This window comes from Erinaceus europaeus, chromosome 17 (genome assembly GCF_950295315.1).
Source record: "Erinaceus europaeus chromosome 17, mEriEur2.1, whole genome shotgun sequence".
Taxonomy (NCBI): Eukaryota; Metazoa; Chordata; class Mammalia; order Eulipotyphla; family Erinaceidae; genus Erinaceus; species Erinaceus europaeus.
In genome coordinates, this window is record NC_080178.1 from 12,132,854 (window position 1) to 12,151,844 (window position 18,991).

At 39.3% G+C, this 18,991-nt stretch overlaps 1 protein-coding gene and 1 pseudogene across 7 annotated transcripts in view; one reads left to right on the forward strand and one right to left on the reverse strand.

Moving 5' to 3' along the window:
* Window positions 1–18,991, forward strand: part of LOC103116469 (organic anion transporter 7-like) — a 64,859-nt gene that overhangs the window by 34,431 nt on the left and 11,437 nt on the right. For 2 of the 7 annotated variants that reach the window (XM_060176375.1, XM_060176378.1), the window contains exons 1-5: window positions 7,793–8,266; window positions 12,482–12,585; window positions 15,765–15,919; window positions 16,033–16,201; window positions 16,301–16,424. In XM_060176375.1, coding sequence (XP_060032358.1) covers window positions 7,865–8,266; window positions 12,482–12,585; window positions 15,765–15,919; window positions 16,033–16,201; window positions 16,301–16,424 — 954 coding nt within the window. In that variant the 5' untranslated portion in view covers window positions 7,793–7,864. Of the gene's footprint in view, window positions 1–7,790; window positions 8,267–12,481; window positions 12,586–15,764; window positions 15,920–16,032; window positions 16,202–16,300; window positions 16,425–18,991 lie in introns of those variants that run through there. The other 5 variants (XM_060176377.1, XM_060176373.1, XM_007526367.3 and 2 more) reach the window with 5 other exon arrangements.
* On the reverse strand, window positions 1,040–1,851 carry LOC107522699 (solute carrier family 22 member 25-like; annotated as a pseudogene).

Consider the following 18,991-nt stretch of genomic DNA (forward strand, 5'->3'; position numbering starts at 1 on the left):
CAAATAACCCCATCCAAAAATGGGGAGAGGACATGGACAGAATATTCACCACAGAAGAGATCCAAAAGGCCGAGAAACACATGAAAAAATGCTCCAAGTCTCTGATTGTCAGAGAAATGCAAATAACGACAACAATGAGATACCACTTCACTCCTGTGAGAATGTCATACATCAGAAAAGGTAACAGCAGCAAATGCTGGAGAGGTTGTAGGGTCAAAGGAACCCTCCTACACTGCTGGTGGGAATGTCAATTGTTCCAACCTCTGTGGAGAACAGTCTGGAGAATGCTCAGAAGGCTAGAAATGAACCTACCCTATGACCCTGCAATTCCTCTCCTGGGGATATCTTGTAAGGACCCCAACATATCCATCCAAAAAGATCTGTGTTACATATATGTTCTTGGCAGCACAATTTGTAATAGCCAAAACCTGGAAGCAACCCAGGTGTCCAACAACAGATGAGTGGCTGAGCAAGTTGTGGTCTATATACACAATGGAATACTACTCAGCTGTAAAAAATGGTGACTTCACCATTTTCAGCCGATCTTGGATGGACCTTGAAAAAATCATGTTGAGTGAAATAAGTCAGAAACAGAAGGATGAGTATGGGATGGTCTCACTCTCAGGCAGAAGTTGAAAAACAAGATCATAAAAGAAAACAGAAGTAGAACTTGAAATGTAATTGGTGTATCACACCAAAGTAAAAGACTCTGGGGTGGGTGGGTGGGGAAAATACAGGTCCAGGAAGGATTCAGAGGACCTAGTGGGGGTTGTATTGTTATATGGGAAACTGGGGAATGTTATGCATGTACAAACTATTGTACTTACTGTTGAATGTAAAACACTAATTCCCCAATAAAAAAAAGTGAAAAAAAAAAGCTTTCCCCCCTGCAGGTGGGTGCCAAGGACTTGAACCTGGGTCCTTGCACATGGTAATAGGTATATTTAACCAAGTGCACCACTATCCAGTCCCCTTTTAGTGTTTTTGATTTGCATTTCCCTGCTGAGTGATGTTCCCTACTACATTTATTGGATACTTTTTATACCTTCATAACCAACATGCTTCTCTGGTACCTTCCATTCATTCTCATTCCTCTTACCTCCATGGTTAAGGTGTTTTCAATATTCTTTATTCCGTTGTAGTATGCTATTTTTCTGAGTTCCTTCAAGCCCTTCTCAGGTTTGTTTGCAATAATCCTCCACTGAGCAGACTTTGCCAGCCACCTGATAAAGATATATTGCTTGGGAGAGAACTCTTATGTTCAGGATGCATCAATAATTTTATCAACTTTCAACAGTATCTCACAAGACAAAAGAAGAAAGAAAACTCTTACCTTGTTAACAGAAATAAGACAAATAATGGTATAGACACTACTAATTGGAGTGTCTGCCAGTCTTGAAATGCAAAAGCCAGACCACCCATGTTTATCAGTCCAATAGTAGTGGCAGAATATGACAGTGTCAGGGCCATGGTTTGGAACCTAGTGGGAGTTGTATTGTTATGTAGAAATCTGGGAAATGTTATACATGTACAAATTATTGTATTTTTCTGTTGACTGTAAACCATCAATCCCCCAATAAAGAAATGAAAAAAATGGCCCCCAGGAATGGTGGAGTCATGCAGGCACTGAGCCCCAGCAGTAACTCTGGTGGAAGAAAAAAAAAAGCTCTAGATAGAAATGCCGACTTACTGAGCAAAAAAAATGTTTGTCATCATAGTTATGGCAGAAATTCCAGATAATAAGCGCAGTAAGCATCAAATGGGCAAGTTGTGAGCAAAGGTCACACAGGTTCCAGCAATGGCGAGCTGAAGGAGATACCATCTGAGGACCAATCACCTTCCAAACCTGGGGGAGAGAGAGAGAGAGAGAGAGAGAGAGAGAGAGAGAGAGAACCAGGTTAGATGACTGGGCTAATGATAGCCTGTTGCAAAAATTAGTAAAACAGTAACACTCTGAATCCTTAAAGAATCATCATATAATTGCATAATTCTCCCAGAAGCAACACTCCATATATGTAAATTGATACTGTGTCAAAAATTTCAGTCTAATCTATTAGTAGTAGATTTGACACCAGCAAAAGAAAACTTCACAGTACTTTACAAGCAGTGACGATCCAAATATCCCCTTTAGCATGTCTTACAAAGTGCAGTATCAGCATATTGCCATTTCCAGCCTCTCTTTTCTTAGTTTTATCATTCAAGTTTCAGCTTAAACACAAATTCCTCAAGGAGGTCTCCCTTAAACCTGCTGGTTTCATGAATAGTTGACATCAGAGGAAATGGGGTCAATCTTGGGTACACAGTGTGATTGCTTAAGGAACTTTTAAAAAATTACTGAGAAGGTTAAATTTCAAATCCAGATCTCCTGCTTTTTGCCCTTTCCTTCCTGCTTCCCTTCCTTCCTCTTCCTGTTTCTTTTCTTCTCTCTCTCTCTCTCTCTCTCTCTCTCTCTCTCTCGCCCTCTTTCTTTCTTCCTTCCTTTCGTCTTTTTAATATATATTGAATAGATAGACACCACAGCAGAAAACCTTCCTTCAGTGGAATGGGGGTCAAGTTCAAACCCAGGTCATGCACAAGGTTAAGCAGCACAATATCCAAGTGAGCTCCAGCTCTTTTTTTTTCTTTAAAGATTTATTAATTTATTCTTATAAGAGAGAAAGAGAGGAGAGAGGATAAAAGAGATAAAGAAAAGGAAAGCTTTCAAGGGGGGGGGAATTGGATACAGCGTTCTGGTGGTGGAATTGTGTGGAATTGTACCCCTCTTATCCTATGGCCTTGTCAATATTTCCATTTTATAAATAAAAATTTAAAAAAAGGAGAGAGAGATAAGAGAATTGTTCAATTCTGGCATATGTATTACTGGGTTTCAGAGGTGGAGCTCAGGTTTCCAAGCCCTGTGCTCACCTCTGAGCTATCTCTCCTGCTCACACCTTCTGATATGATTAATCTGAGGTATAATCTAGTGGTTGCAAACTTTTAGCACATTTCCAGCTATCTCTAGTCAGCTATCAAAGTCTGAACACTACTGAATTAACATATTCCAACACTTCACACTGCTTTATCTCCACTTAATGATAGTGGAGAACACCCAAGTAAACCCGTAATTAGTTGAAGATCTCTTAAGGGAAGCTCAGCATCAAGAGTGATGATCATACTATCTAACAAATACCTTTTTTTTTTTTAAATAGGATTTTAAAAAATTTATTTATTTATTATTGGATAGAGAAATTGCAGAAAGAAATAGAGATGGGAGTGGGAGAGAAAGGGAAAGAGACTGCGAGACATCTGCAGCTCTGCTTCACCACTCCTGAGGCTTTTTTTCTCTACAGGTGGGGTCCTAGGGCTTTGAACCCAGGTCCTTGTGCACTGTAGTGTGTGTACTTAACCAGGCACACCACCGCCTGGCACCATGAATACCTCTTTATGCCATTTTAAAGTAAAAAAAAAAAAAGTCAAACCATTGAAAACCAGGGGCCTTCTAGATATTACTTGTTTTACTCAATTTCCCTTAGGATAAAAGTATTGTGATAGCAGGGTTCATGCCTTTCAGAATTTTTAAATTTAATTTTATCGGTTTTTAAACTTAATTTTAGGGCCCAGGCAGTGGCACACCCAGTTAAGCACACACATTACAGTGTGCAAGGACCCAGGCTCAAACCCCTGTCCCCACCTGCAGGGGGGAAGCTTCACGGGTGGTGAAACAGAGCTGCAGGTGTCTCTCCATCTCTCTCCCACTCTATCTCTCCTCCACCACTCTTAGTTTCTCTATCTCTATCCAATAGTAAATAAATAAAATACTTTAAAAACTGTCTTTCATGGGTGATAAAATACTGTGAGATTAGTGTTGATGATTGTGCAATATTATAAATAAACAAAAAATAAATTTAATCTTATTAGTTTTATAAGACAGTTGTTTCGTAGGTATGATTTTGCATCTTTACAAAATATTTCCCAGCACACTTTACCATTCACAAAAAATACTATCTCCCTTGACTTTTTGTTATCCCTAGCCCCTTTCACACTTTACCCCCAGTATATCTTCCTCTATGATAACCTATTGATGAAACTTTTCATGCTATAGCCTACTTTTTCCCTTGCTTTGCCTTTTAAAACTCATGTGGGAGTAATATGATCTTGGATCTGTCTTTTTTCTGTCTTATTTCACTGAGCATAATCCTTTCCTATTTCATTTAAAGTCAATAGCATCTGTGTGGACTCTTGACATTTAGTAAAGAAATAATTAATATTGCCAAAAGAAAAAAAGGAGTATCTATGGGATTATTAAAAGCCAGAAGTGTGTTCTTTTTTGTGGCTATCTCTAAACTCTCAAAGCAAGTGAGTTGGAAGAGATAAATGGATCCACTCACCTGAGTCACGATGGTGGAAGAGAAGGTGTTGTTTTCTGATTTTGGACATGTGAAAAAAAAAAAAAAGAAAGTGACTTGCTTTCTGATTATGCTTTGAAAGATTGAAAGTAATGTTTTGCTAAACAGAAACTATTAAACAGAATATTTATTTTATTTATTCCCTTTTGTTGCCTTTGTTTTATTGCTGTATCTATTGTTGTTGCTATTGATGTCGTCATTGTTGGATAGGACAGAGAGAAATGGAGAGAGGAGGGGAAGACAGAAAGGGGGAGAGAAAGATACCTGCAGACCTGCTTCACCACTTGTGAAGCGACTCCCCGGCAGGTGGGGAGCCAGGAGCTCGAACCGGGATCCTTAAACTGGCCCTTGCACTTTGCGCCGCCTGAATTTAACCTGCTGTACTTCTGCCCGACTCCCCTTATTAAACAGAAATTCAATTAAAAGCATTAATTAAAAACAGTCCTGACTTGAGTTAAATGAAGTCAAAAGTTGAATCAGGTTCAGTTCTTCCCTCTTAGTTAATGGCATTTAAACCGTTGCTTAAATCATTTTAGAAACTCTCATGGGCGTAGTTAGCATAATGGCTATGCAAAGAGACTCTCATGCCTGAGGCTACAAAGCCCCAGGTTCAGTCTCCTACAACACCATAAACCACAGCTGAGCAGAGTTCTGGTTAAAAAAACACACACACAAAAACTGAAAGAAACTTACTTTGAAAACGAATTGCTGGAGCTAGGCCCCAGCACCTGGTTAAGTACACATATTACCAACCTTCCCATCTGCAGGAGTTCTGCTTCATGAATGGTGAAGCAGGTCTACAGATGTCTATCTTTCTCTCCCTCTCTCAATCTCCCTGCCATCTCTTAATTTCTCTCTGTCCTATCTAGTAATAATAATAATAATAATTGCTCAAAATGGACTCAGAGTGAGAAGTGATGGAGTGTTAAGGGGTAAGTTAGGGATAAACTCATGTAGATGTTTGTGATTCTGCTTTATTGATTAATTTATACAATAATCTTGAAGACCTTTTATGTGCTAGTTTCAGGAAAACAACATTAACCATACATTTGTCATGACTCGTGTAGCCTTCATGAGTAAGCAAATAGTTATATTCTGATGTCCTAAGATACATATCTATGGCAGACAAGCAGTATGCTTTTTAAAGAATTATTTATTTCTTGGGAGAGGGAAGAGAACCAGAGCATTACTCTAGAATGTGGTGCTTGGAAGCAAACGCAGAGCATCATACTGGAGAGTCCAGTGTCTTATCCACTGCACTGCCTCCTGGGCTTCTACATTATACTTTGAAAGAATTTAAGACAAAAGTGTAGGAGAAAGTGTCACCTTAAATAGGACTGAATCCTCTTTTAAAAATTTGACATTTTCCACATTGGCCAGTAGAATAGAATTGAGAGCACAGAAATAAGCTTCCATATTTATGGACATCTATATTTTGACAAAGGAGTTCCAAATATTAAATTGAGAAAGGAGAGTATCTTTGATAAGTGTTGAAGACAACTGGGTTGTGAAATTTAGGTGATGGGAAAATTGGGTTGAAATGTGAAGAAAAATGAAAATGGACAACTACACTTCATCACATATAAAAAGTAAACTCCAAATAGATCAAAGATTAGGACAGTAGACTAAAGCCATAAACTACTTAGAGGAAGACATTGGCAGATTGGGATGTTAATGGCTTAGAAAACTTTCTCATATTGCCATAGCTAGGCGGCATCTATAAAACACTCTCGCCCACAAAGTAGGTCCTTTTCCATCATCCTGTATCCAGACCTGAAAGCCACCCATTACCCCACCCTTTTCCTTGTCTTGCTTCCCCAGAGTCCTTTGCTACAGCGCAACATACCAAACAAATCCAAGTTTTACTTTGTGCTTTCCCTTTCTGTTCTTGTTTCTCAAGTTATGTTCCTAAGTGACATCTCCCCATATTCAGCCTTCTCTTTCTGGCTTATCTTAACGTGATTCCTTCAAGCTCCATCCAAGATGAGGTGAAGAAAGTGACTTTATATTTTTTAATAGCTCAATAGTATTCCACGGTGTTTATTTACCACAACTTTCTTGGCCACTCATCTATTGCTGGACACATAATAGCCCAAACTTGGAAGCAACTTATAAGTTTTAAAAAAGACATCTTTGGTGACTCAAACCCAATCATAAGGAAAGCAAAACCAAAAGTAAGCCATTGGAATTACATCAAACTGCAAAGCTTCTGCAAGGCAAAAGGAACCACCATCAAAACAAAGACTCCTTACAGAATGGGAGCTCTTTCTATGCCATACATCAGACAAATGGTTAGTAACTGAAATATATAAAGAACTCACCAAATAAAGTAATAGAAAACAAATGAACCCATCACAAAATGAGGAGAGGGTATGAAGAGAATATTCACCAAAGAAGAGATTCATAGGGCCAACAGGACCTTTGAAAAGGACTGATGAAAAATGCTCAAAGTCACTGACTATCAGAGAAATGTATCTTTTTTTTTATTTCCTTGAATACTGACTCAAAATTTTCAGTATTCTGGGTTCCAAGGTTTCCAGCATGAACTTTGGATTGAGTGAATTTGCTTCAAACACCACTAGTAGTGAGAGAAGAATCTGGAGTGGTGGACATCAGTATACGTCATCAATGAGATTTCACTGAATATCATGCTTTTTTTTTTTTTTATTGAGTATATCCACATATGTCAAAACAGCAATGCAAGCATAAACATTTTAGGAGAGTATATATCTGAATAATCTCTTTCTAGTGTGTAAACCATTCTGTATCAGACTTTTTATCTCCAACTCCAATGAGAACATCAAATTCTGTGCTAACTCTACAACTCCTGATCTTATCCTAAGAATGTAGACATAATTCAGGGATATCAGATAAGGTGACTTTGGCCTTCATGACCTTTTGACGAATTATTTATGTTTGTCCTCATCTTGGTCAATCATTCCTGGAGCTGGAGATGACAAGAGAAATCAAAGAATTTCTAACATGACTGATTCTAATACATAGCTTTTAATAATTAGAGAAACAGGCATTATGAATCACAAGGTCCCCAATGTCAGTATACGAGTCTTTCATTGATTTTAATCGACTTTTAAAATCAAATTTCTGTTTAAATGAGCCAAACAATGACTTTCAACTTTGAAAAGAATATTTGGAAAGCTGTTCATTTTTGAAGTTCACAGACAACATTTTCAAAACGGACTGCGTTCATGGCCCGTTGGTGAGTTTACCCACCAGAGGTGCAGCTCAAAGTGCACTTTGCAGGCTAGGAGAATTTAAACAAAGTTCACCTTTAATGGACTCAAATGTCAAGTGCAAAACACTAACCTTAGTAAATATTTCTCTTGGACTGAAAGAACATAGCTATTTACCTTGACCTAAGAAGACCTGGAGAGACAAACTCCATATTCATGCTGCCAAGGGGAGGCAGGACTTTTGAATTCTCTAGAGACTAGTTTTACTCAGCTTGGCATTCAGTTCTAATGGCTTTTCAAAGCCTCCTTGAACAAGCTGGAGGTCTTGGGAGATTCCAGATCCTTCAGATGGTTCTCCTTTGTACTGTCATTATATTTACATTTCCTCGTAGTGTGTTGGAGAACTTCACGGCAGCTGTGCCTGATCACCGCTGCTGGGTTCACCTCCTTGACAATGACACCATCTCTGCTAATGACACTGGGACCCTCAGCCAAGAGGACCTCCTGAGAGTCTCCATCCCCCTGGACTCCAGCCTGAGGCCAGAGAAGTGCCGGCGCTTCATCCACCCCCAGTGGCAGCTCCTTCACCAGAATGGCACCTTTCTCGACGTGACAGAGCTGGACACGGAGCCCTGTGTGGATGGCTGGGTGTATGACTGCAGCACCTTCTCTTCTACCATCGTGACTAAGGTGAGAGGGCCTTTTATTTCTTATGAACACGTGGCCTGGGTGTAAGAGGAGACACAGCAAATATTTTGCTCTATTTCAATCATTATGTGGGTTCTAATTCTTCATTTACTATTAATTACATCTCTATTAAATGTGAAGAGTCTGCATAGATTAGACTAGTGAATTAAAATGTAGATGTGAATATTACTCTTACAGAGGCTGGGTGGTGGTGCACATGGTTAAGAGCACATATTATCATGTGTAAGGATCTGGGTTCAAGCCCCCCATCCCCACCTGTAGGGGGAAAGCTTCATGATTTGGCAAAGCAGTGCTACAGGTGTCTTTATTTTTCTCTCCCTCTCTGTCTCCCCCTTTAGTCTTGATTTCTCCCTGTCTCTGTTAAATAAAAAAAGTTATTAAAAAACATTACCACTATAGTACTTTTATTTTATTAAGAACAAATAATGCAGGTAATGTACAGATGGTTTCCACATGATTGCTTGACTTACAAAGTGTTTTACTGGTATGATAGCTGATATAAAGGAGAGAGCTATACAAGCCCTTAGAGGTGGAGTAGTAGATAGGGTGTGGGATATACAAGCATGAGGTCCTGTACTTGATCCCTTCTTCTTCTTCTAGCGTTTGCCCTTCTTCCGTAGCCAGTCAACAGCGTCAGGTTGAGCCTGATGTAAAGTTTCGAGAGCTCCTTTGAATCTGGAGAGGAGGCAGTCGTTGACTGTAGGTCACTGAGATCACATCACACTTGCCAGAATGATACTCTGGTCCTCTCTTTCCTCTCTTCTCATTCTTAAATAATAAATCTTTCAAAAAGATAGGTATTTATTAGAAATAATAGTATGATACCTCTTCATGATACTGAAGAGCTACCAGTGAGCATTTAAAACATTGTATTTGTTTATTTATTTACTTTTATTTGCTAGGACAGAGAGACATTGATAGGGAAGAGGTATAGAGAGGGAGAAAAAGAGAGAGAGAGAGAGAGAGAGAGAGGGAGAAACCTGCATCCCTGCTTCACCACCTGTGGATTTTCCCTCCTGCAAGTAGGGACCTGGTCTTTGAACATATGTCCTGGTGCATGGTAACATGTATGCTTAACCAGGTGCATCATTGCCTGGCCCCACTGAACCTTTTTAAAAGGAGGAAACCAGGGTTCTGATTTCCTTCTTTTTAAAAAATATTTTATTTATTTATTTGGATAGAGACAGAGAGAAGTTGAGTAGGAAGGGGAGATAGAGGTAGAGGTAGACTGAAAGAAAGATAGCCCATCCAAAAAATGGGGAGGGGACATGAACAGCCCTACCCTACTAGGGAAAGAGAGAGGCAGGCTGGGAGTATGGATCGACCAGTCAACACCCATGTTCAGCGGGGAAGCAATTACAGAAGCCAGACCTCCCACCTTCTGCATCCCACAATGTCCTTGGGTCCATACTCCCAGAGGGATAAAGAATAGGAAAGCTATCAGGGGAGGGTATGGATATGTATCTGGTGGTGGGTACCCCTCTTATCCTATGGTTTTGTTAATGCCTCCTTTTTTAAATAAATAAAAAAAACAACAAAAAAAGAAGAGATCTGAAAGGCCAACAAACATATGAAAAATGCTCTAAGTCAATTATAGTCAGAAAAATGCAAATTAAGACAACAGTGAGCTACCACTTAACTCCTGTGAGAATATTATACATTAGGAAAGGTAGCAGCAACAAATGCTGGAGAGGTGTGGGGAGAAAGGAACTCTCCTCACTGCTGGTGGGAATGTAAATTGGTTCAACCTCTATGGACAGGTCAATCCATACTCCAAGTCTGGAGAACTCTCAGAAGGCTAGAAATGGACCTACCCTATAACCCTGCAATTCCTCTCCTGGGGATATATCCTAAGGAACCCAACACACCCATCCAAAAAGATTTGTTTATACCTATGTTCATGGCAGCACAATTCATAATAGCTAAAATCTGGAAGCAATCCAGGTGTCCAACAACAGATGAGTGGCTGAGCAAGTTGTGGTCTATATACACAATGGAATACTACTCAGCTATTAAAAATGGCGATTTCACCATTTTCAGCCCATCATGGATGGAGCTTGAAGAAACCATGTTAAGTGAGATTAAGTCAGAAAGAGAAAGATAAATACAGGATGAGCTCACTCATAGACAGAAGTTGAAAAAAAACAAGAGCAGAAGAGAAAACACTAAGCAGAACTTGGGCTGGAGTTGGTGTACTGCACCAAAGTAAAAGACTCTGGGGTGCGTGGGGAGGAGGGTTCGGGTCCTGGAACGTTATGGCAGAGCAGGACCTAGTGCAGGTTGTATTGTTATGTGGAAAATTGGGAAATGCTACACATGTATGAACTATTGTATTTACTGTCAACTATAAAACATTAATCCCCCCCCCCAAAAAAAAATAAAAATAGATTGGTAGACCTGCAGCACTGCTTCAATGTGTGTGACACTTACCCCTGCAGGTGGGGACCTTGTGCACTGTAATGTGTGTGCTCAACCAGATGTGCTACCACCCTGCTCCCTTGTCTTTTCCTTTTTTTCTTTTTTTTTTCTTTCTTTCTTTCCTTCTTTCTTTCTTTCTTTCTTTCTTTTTTTCTTTCTTTCTTCCATCCTTCCTGCTTTCCTTTCTTTTTTAACATAAGAATACTTTCAACATACTGTGGATTTATCAGGGCATAACACCAAGATAAATCAGAGAGCTTGTATATAGTGCTGTAAATGTGCTTTGTCAGTCTTTGGTTGCAAATTGGAAACACCTAGGAGTTTGATAGAAATGTTCAACTGTATCCTAGTATAGTTGTATGAAATCTAAGGTCGAGATTCAGCCCAATGAATATTTTTTTTTAATATTTATTTTATTTATTTATTCCCTTTTGTTGCCCTTGTTGTTTTATTGTTGTAGTTATTATTGTTGTTGTCGTTGTTGGATAGGACAGAGAGAAATGGAGAGAGGAGGGGAAGACAGAGAGGGGGAGAGAAAGACAGACACCTGCAGACCTGCTTCACCGCTTGTGAAGTGACTCCCCTGCAGGTGGGGAGCCGGGGTTCGAACCGGGATCCTTATGCCGGTCCTTGTGCTTTGTGCCACCTGCACTTAACCCATTGCGCTACAGCCCGACTACCCCAATGAATATGTTTTTAATTGATTTAATTATGACCAACAAGTCTGTTGGATAAGAGGGGTAAAATTCCATACAGTTCCCACCACCAGAGTTCTGCATTCCATCCACTCCATTAGACACTTTCCTATTCTTTATCCCTTTGGGAGTATGGACCCAGGATCATTATGGAGTGCAGAAGGTGGAAGGTCTTGGCTTCTGTAATTGCTTCCACTGGACATGTGTGTTGGCAGGTCAGTCCATACTCCAAGCCTGTTTCTTTCTTTCCCCATTGGGCAGGGCTCTGGAGAGGTGGGATTGCAGGGTACATTGGTGAGGTCACCTGCCCAGAAGTCAGATTGGCGACATGGTAGCATCTGCAACTTGGTGGCTGAAAAAGCATTAAGATATAAAGAAGAATAAATTGTTTAATACTCAGGAACCAAAAATAAGAATATAGCAGATGAGATTTGGGGTTTCCATTTTGGAAAAAGTTATGAAGTCTATTCTAGGTATATTCCAAGGGGCCCATGACTTTACAGATTTTTTGCCTAAGCACCAACAGCTAACATGCAGGTGGGCTAAAGGTATTGTCTGAGGAGATGGTGTCAGAGTTGGAAATAAGACAAGAAAGCTGGATCAGGGAAGAGAGTAGCTCCCAAATGTGGGAGAAGTATATAAAACGTGCCAACTGTAAATCCCATCAATTTGATCTGGGGCCCATATTCAACACAGGAGCCTGTGTAACCTCTGCATCTTTGTAGGTCTGAGTTCACATTCTGTGGTCACAGTTAGGAACATTCTAGGCTGCACTCATTTCAGGACCCATCTTCCTCGAGTGGCATGAGTATTTCTTAAAGTTCTTTTTAACACACTCTGGGCCAAGATTGACAACCATTTACTGTGGAGTTAAACTACATTTAAACAAAGCTAGCAGGTTTAGGTGAAGTTCCCTTGAGGAAGTTATACTCCAGTTGATATCTGAATGATAAAATGTCAACAAATCCAAAAAGTGTCATAAGGACTTGCTCAAAGGAATTTTAAAAGTCATGCTAAAAGGTTTAGATTGATTTCCACAGAGCTGTGCTGAGAATCTCTCCTTTGCTGATCCTTTCTCTTCTAGTGGGACCTGGTATGTGAGTCACAGTTATTGACATCAGTGTCAAAGTTCATATTCATGGTTGGAATGCTGGTGGGAAGCATCTTATGTGGCCACTTAGCAGACAGGTGAGTGTAGATCACAGCTCTGTTTATACTCAAGTATTGGCATTGATTATGGAAATCAATCATTATTTCAAAAATACTTATCGTAAATTATAGTGTCCTGGAGTTGCCTTTGCTGCCAGGGATTACAGCTGTTTTTTTAAAAAATATTTTTATTAGTGATTTAAATAATGATTAAGAAGATTGTAAGATAACAGAGATACAATTCTCTTTTTTATTGATTTAATAATGTTTGACAAGACTGTAGGATAAGAGGGGTATAATTTCACACAATTCCCACCACCAGAGTTCTGTATCCCATCCCCTCCATTGGAAGCTTTCCTGTTCTTTATCTCTCTGAGAGTATGGACCCAGGGCCATTATGGGGTGCAGAAGGTGAAAGGTCTGGCTTCTGTCATTGCTTCTTCACTGGACACGGATGTTGGCAGGTTGATCCATACTCTCAGCTTGTCTCTAGCTTTCTCTAGTGGGGCAGGGCTCTGGAGAGGTGGGGTTCCAGAGTACATTGGTGAGGTAATCTGCCCAGGGTACTCAGGTTGGCGTCATGGTAGCAGCTGCAGCTTGGTGGCAGAAGAGGCATTAAGATATAAAGCAGAACGAATTGTTGACTAATAATGAACCTAAAGGCAAGAATTTTGCAGATGAAGATTTGGGGTCTCCATTTTGGAAAAAGCTACATGGTCTATTTTAGGTAGATTCCAAGGGGCTCATGACTTAACAGATTTTTGCCTGAGCCCCACAGCTAACATGCAGGTGCACTAAAGGTATTGTCTGGGGAGATGGTCAGAATTGGAAATAGGACTAGAAAGCTGGATGAGGGAAGAGAGGAGCTCTCTAATATGGGAAAAGTATATAAATATTGTTAACTGTAAATAGGGGTACAATTCTATATACAGTTCCCACTACTAGGGTTCCATGTCCTCCACTGGAAGCTTCCCAATTTTTTATCCCTCTCTGGGAGTATGGAGCAAAAATATTTATAGGGAGCAGAAAGTGGAAGGTTTAGCTTCTGTAATTGCTTCTTCACTGGACATGGGTGTCGATAGGTCGATCCATGTCCCCAGTCTGTTTCTATCTTTCCCTGGTGGGGTAGGGCTCAGCAGAAGTGAGACTTTGGGACACACTGGTGAGATCATCTGCCCAGGAAAATCACAACCTGAGAATTCTAATGATATTACCAAAGCTTCTTTAAACTCAATGGATTTATCACAATGTAATAATTATTTTGCATATATTTTAATTCAACTGTTATGAAATGCGTTACTAAATCATGCTTTTACTTTTGCATAATTACCACGTTATTACATACATACACTTTGGGTGCTTCTAGATAATTTTTCTATTTGCTACAAAGTGTTTCAATGGGGAGAAGGCAATCTGATTATTTGATTTCTTTTTTCTTTTTTATATTTTCTTTTTTTATAATATTTTAATTATTATTGGACAGAGACAGAGAGAAATTCAGAGGAGAGGAGGAGATATAGAGGGAAAGATTCAGAGAGACACCTGCAGCCCTGCTTCATCACTTGTGAAGCTTTTCCCCTGCAGGTGGGAACCAGGGGCTTGAACCTGGGTACTTGTGCACTATAATGTGTGTGCTTAGCCAGATGCGCCACCACCTTGGCCCAGCAGTCAGATTACTATCAAAAGCCCTGGAAATCCAAATAATGTATATATGAAGTTCTCCTGTGAAGCTATTAATGACATTTTTTTACATATGGATTTTTTTGTTCTGACTGACCAAACTTTCCAAACAAAGCTACAAAATAATTTTTATGATTTTTCAGTTTGATGTAGTCCCATTGGTTTGTTTTCATCTTAGTCTTCCTTGCAAGTGGATTTGTATCACTGAAGATGCCTATGAAATGTAGATTGAAAAGAGTTCTGACAATTTTTTTCCTCTAAGTATTTGATAGTTTCTGGTTTAACATCCAAGTCTTTGATCCATTTGGAGTTTACTTTTGTGTGTGGTAAAATGTAATGGTACAGTTCCATTCTTCTGCACGGTTCAATCAGTTTTCCCAACACCACTTTGAAAAAATTCTTCTTTCTTCATTTAATAGTTTGTACTCCTTTGTCAAAAATTATATGTCCATAGGGATAAGGGCTTATTTATAGTCTCTCATTTCTATTCTACTGGACAATATGTCTATTTTTGTTCCAGTTCCAGAAGTTTTGATTACAATGGCCCTGTAATATAGTTTGAGGCCTGGGAGTGTGATGTCTCTAGTACTGTTCTTTTTTGTCAAGCATGTTTTGGGGATTCTAGGTATTTTCTGGTTCCAGATGAACTAGATTCTATTCAATAGTGACATGTATTTATACACCAAGTATATGTTATATTACTATTCAAATATTAGGAATTCAGTTTCATTATAAAATCAGTATGATATGATAGGAAGTCACAGAACTGTTGTCCATTTGATAACATTAATGGTCACATTGAATCACCACAATCACTTTTACTAAGGTGTTTACAGGAAGTTCATATTTCCCAGAAATAGGAAACACAATTCACACTCCTGCTAAGAAATTGACTTCCTTCTAATATGTATTCATTCTACATCTTACACATTCTTTCCTCTAAGAAAGTTCTGTAAGTCCCTTTGCCTGGTACATGGCTGTCCTATAGATTGTTCCCAAAAGAGTCATGTGTGAGACAAACAAGCCCAAAGTCAGCAGACTCTCATGTAATCCAACAGAAACTGTAATGGGTTTTGAATACTGTTTCTTTTAAATCATCTTTGCCATAAGCAGTGTGGTCAGAGTCTCAAATGCAAATTTGGTTTCTTTGCATTGTAGACTCTCTTTGCATCTTACCTTATTTTTATTATTTATATACATTGGGAGGATAATAGTTTTTATACAGAGTCTCTGTTATGCCAAATGCAGGTACCAGTATAAGGGAAATGTATAGTCTTTTAGAATTTCCAATATTATAATATTGTAAAATTTTCTGTCTTATGTAGTCTGATATGCAGTCAAATGTACTAGTAACAGATCAGAAAAAAAGAAAAAGGCTAACATTTGATACCCTCAATGTCAATGAACACACAGGGAAGCTAGCTTCTGAGATCTTCTGCATCTATTTCTTGTTTCTTTATAATTTCAGAATGCTTTCACCTTGCTGAATTTTACAAGAATTACTGTTCCTGTAATATGGCCTGGTCTTTCTTTTTCAGGTTTGGGAGGAAGCTGGTCCTCAGATGGTGTTGTTTCCAGCTCGCCATTGCTGACACCTGTGCAGCCTTTGCTCCCAACTTCTCCATTTACTGCTCACTGCGCTTCCTGTCTGGGATTTTTACCATAGGCATCACCACAAATTGCAATATGCTCAGTAAGTCATTTACTAAGCCTTGCATTTCCAAGTCAGTGTTTTCCAAGCCTTGAATCTGACCTTGGTATTCCAGCTTTCCTTGATGGCCAAATCGTGTTTGTGTTTTCTTTCAGTTATAGAATGGGCAGTACCCCGGTTCCAAGCCATGGGGTTGGCACTGTCACTCTCTGCTATTAGTAGTGGACAGATAGCCTTGGGAGGCCTGGCATTTGCTATACGAGGCTGGCATAGACTACAACTAGTGATGTCTGTGCCGTTATTTGTTTTATTTCTATCTACAAGGTATGAGTTTTCTTCCCCTTTTGTTTTATGGGAAATTTGTATGAAGTTAATGATGAAATCTGAACACAGGAATTCTTTCCCACACAATCACCTTGCTAGATGGCTGGCAGAATCTGCTCGGTGGCTAATTACCTCCAATAGACCCGAGGAAAGTTTGAAGGAACTTAGGAGAGCTGCACATTGCAATAGAATAAAGGATGCTGAAGACATCTTAACCATGGAGGTGAGGATAAAGGGAATTGGTTATGGGATGGAAGAACCCAAACAGACATTTTTTTCCCAAAGAAGACATGAAATTATCAATATGTATATGAAATACATAGCATCACTTACCGTCAGGGAATTGCATATCCAAATCACAATGAGGCATTAAACTTTACTTGTTAGTGTGCTTGTTAAAGACAAGTGATAATAAATGCTCACATGGGATTTCACCTTCTTCTCCCCATCTTGGATGGAGCTTGAAGCAATCATGTTAAATGAGTTAAGTCAGAAAGAGAAGGATGAATATGGGATGATCTCACTCATAGATAGAAATTTACAAACAAGATCAGAAGGGAAACCACTAAGCAGAACCTGGACTGGAGTTGGTGTATTGCACCAAAGTAAAAGACTTTCCGGTGGAAGGGGAAGGGTTCAGGTCATAAAACATGATGATGGCAGAGGAGGACCTAGTGGGAGTTGCTATGTGGAAAACTAGGAAATTTTACACATTCACAAACTATTGTATTTTACTGTCAACTGTAAACCATTAATCCCCCAATAAAGAAATAAAAAAATTAAGTATTCACATGGGTGTGGAGAACAGAAAAACTTTATACACTGTTGACAGAAATGTGAACTGACATAGCCAGATACTGAAGCTATGAAAAGTAAACAAAAAAATAAATTGACATAGCTGTGCAAGACCCATCAAAAATTATGGAAATGGGAACGAGCAGAGCTGGTGTCCCAGCACATCCTTATCTGGGTATGTGGACAAAGGAATAAACTCAGTATCTCAGCTACACACCCGGGTCTTTATTTATTTATTTTTTACTATTAGTGGTTTCACTCTGGTTTACCAAACTGTAAGTCTTCAGGGGTTCAGTTTCACATTCATATATGTGTACACATCCATGCTAATTCATAATGGCCAAGATGAGAAAATAATGTAATGTCTCTTTCTCTCTCATCATTACCAGGTCCCCACGGCTCTCTCATTCCAGAGAGAATGAGAGAGAGGGAGAGAGAGAGAGACTGAGAGAGAGAGAATGAGAAAGAGAGAGATAGATAGGGAGAGAGAGAGAGAGAGAGAGAATGCAAGATCAACCATAGCACTAAATCATCTTCCTATACAATAGGGGTTGGGCTTGAACCTGTATTCTGCACATGGCAAAGCAGTACAGTATCCAAGTGAGCTATTTTCTTGACTGGACCTAATGTCCTTTTATGAAGGAGTGGACAAAGACAATATAATATATATGAGTATGAAAAAAAAATATATATGAGTATGCACATATATATGCGACAAAACCTTATCAAAACAAAAAAAAAGAAGATTCTGCCATTTACAGCAATATGAAATAACTTGGAGGGAAATATACTAACTGAAATATGCCAGAAAGAGAAAAATATATAAATGCTGTATGGTATTATATGTATATTTTTAAAAAGAGAAAAATGATATTATGAAAGCATAATAAAACAGTATTTTGCGGGGAGTCGGGCTGTAGCGCAAAGCTCAAGGACCGGCATAAGGATCCCGGTTCCAACCCCGGCTCCCCACCTGCAGGGGAGTCGCTTCACAGGCGGTGAAGCAGGTCTGCAGGTGTCTATCTTTCTCTCCCCCTCTCTGTCTTCCCCTCCTCTCTCCGTTTCTCTCTGTCCTATCCAACAACGACGACAACAAAAATAATAACTACAACAATAAAACAACAAGGGCAACAAAAGGGAATAAATGAATAAAATAAAATATTAATAAAAACAAAAAACCCCCAGTATTTTGCATGGTGTAAGGGATAGGAATTGGGGAGAAGTAGTTATGTGCGGAATACGTTCTAGAATAATGGACTGCCTGTGTCTGTATTTAATAACAGTATTGGATACCTGAAATTGACTGAGAGTATATCTCAGACATTCTTATCACATACACAAGAATAGGAAACTATCAACAGATGAAGTGATGTGTGTTCATTTTCTTGACCTTGATAACACAATATATCGCCACATGGAACACCTTCATTACACACAATTTCGTCTGCCCATTTTGCCTCAATAAATTTGGGCAACCAAATAAATAATACATCCTTAACAGCAATTGGCTCCATAACATTTCCTCCATAGCTGACCATGCTCATGAGTGAGAGTTCTCCTTCAGATATAGAGGCTGCCTTGCAAAATACAGTGTTGTCTAAAAATCAGAATTGAGTATAATTTGTCTCTCTTTCATTTTTTATTGGGGGGCTTAAGGGTTTACTGTTGACATATGGGCAAAATTTCTCATTACACAATGACAGGTGTCTGTGAAACACTCTCACACCCTCCACCAACATGTACCAGAACATGAAAGCACCTCCCCTCCACCTCCCACCCCACAGTCCTTTGCTGTGGTGCAGTACACCAAACCCAATTCAAGTTCTACTTTGTGTAGAAAAAAAAAGGAAGCAAATATAGACATATAGTTATTGAAATAATAGCTAACTCATACCTGAAACTTTAAGAGAACAGCTGTAGTTTCCAATGAAGGGAATGGGGATTCAGAACTCTGGTGGTGGGAACAGTGTGGAGTTGTACCCTGGTTATGTTGTA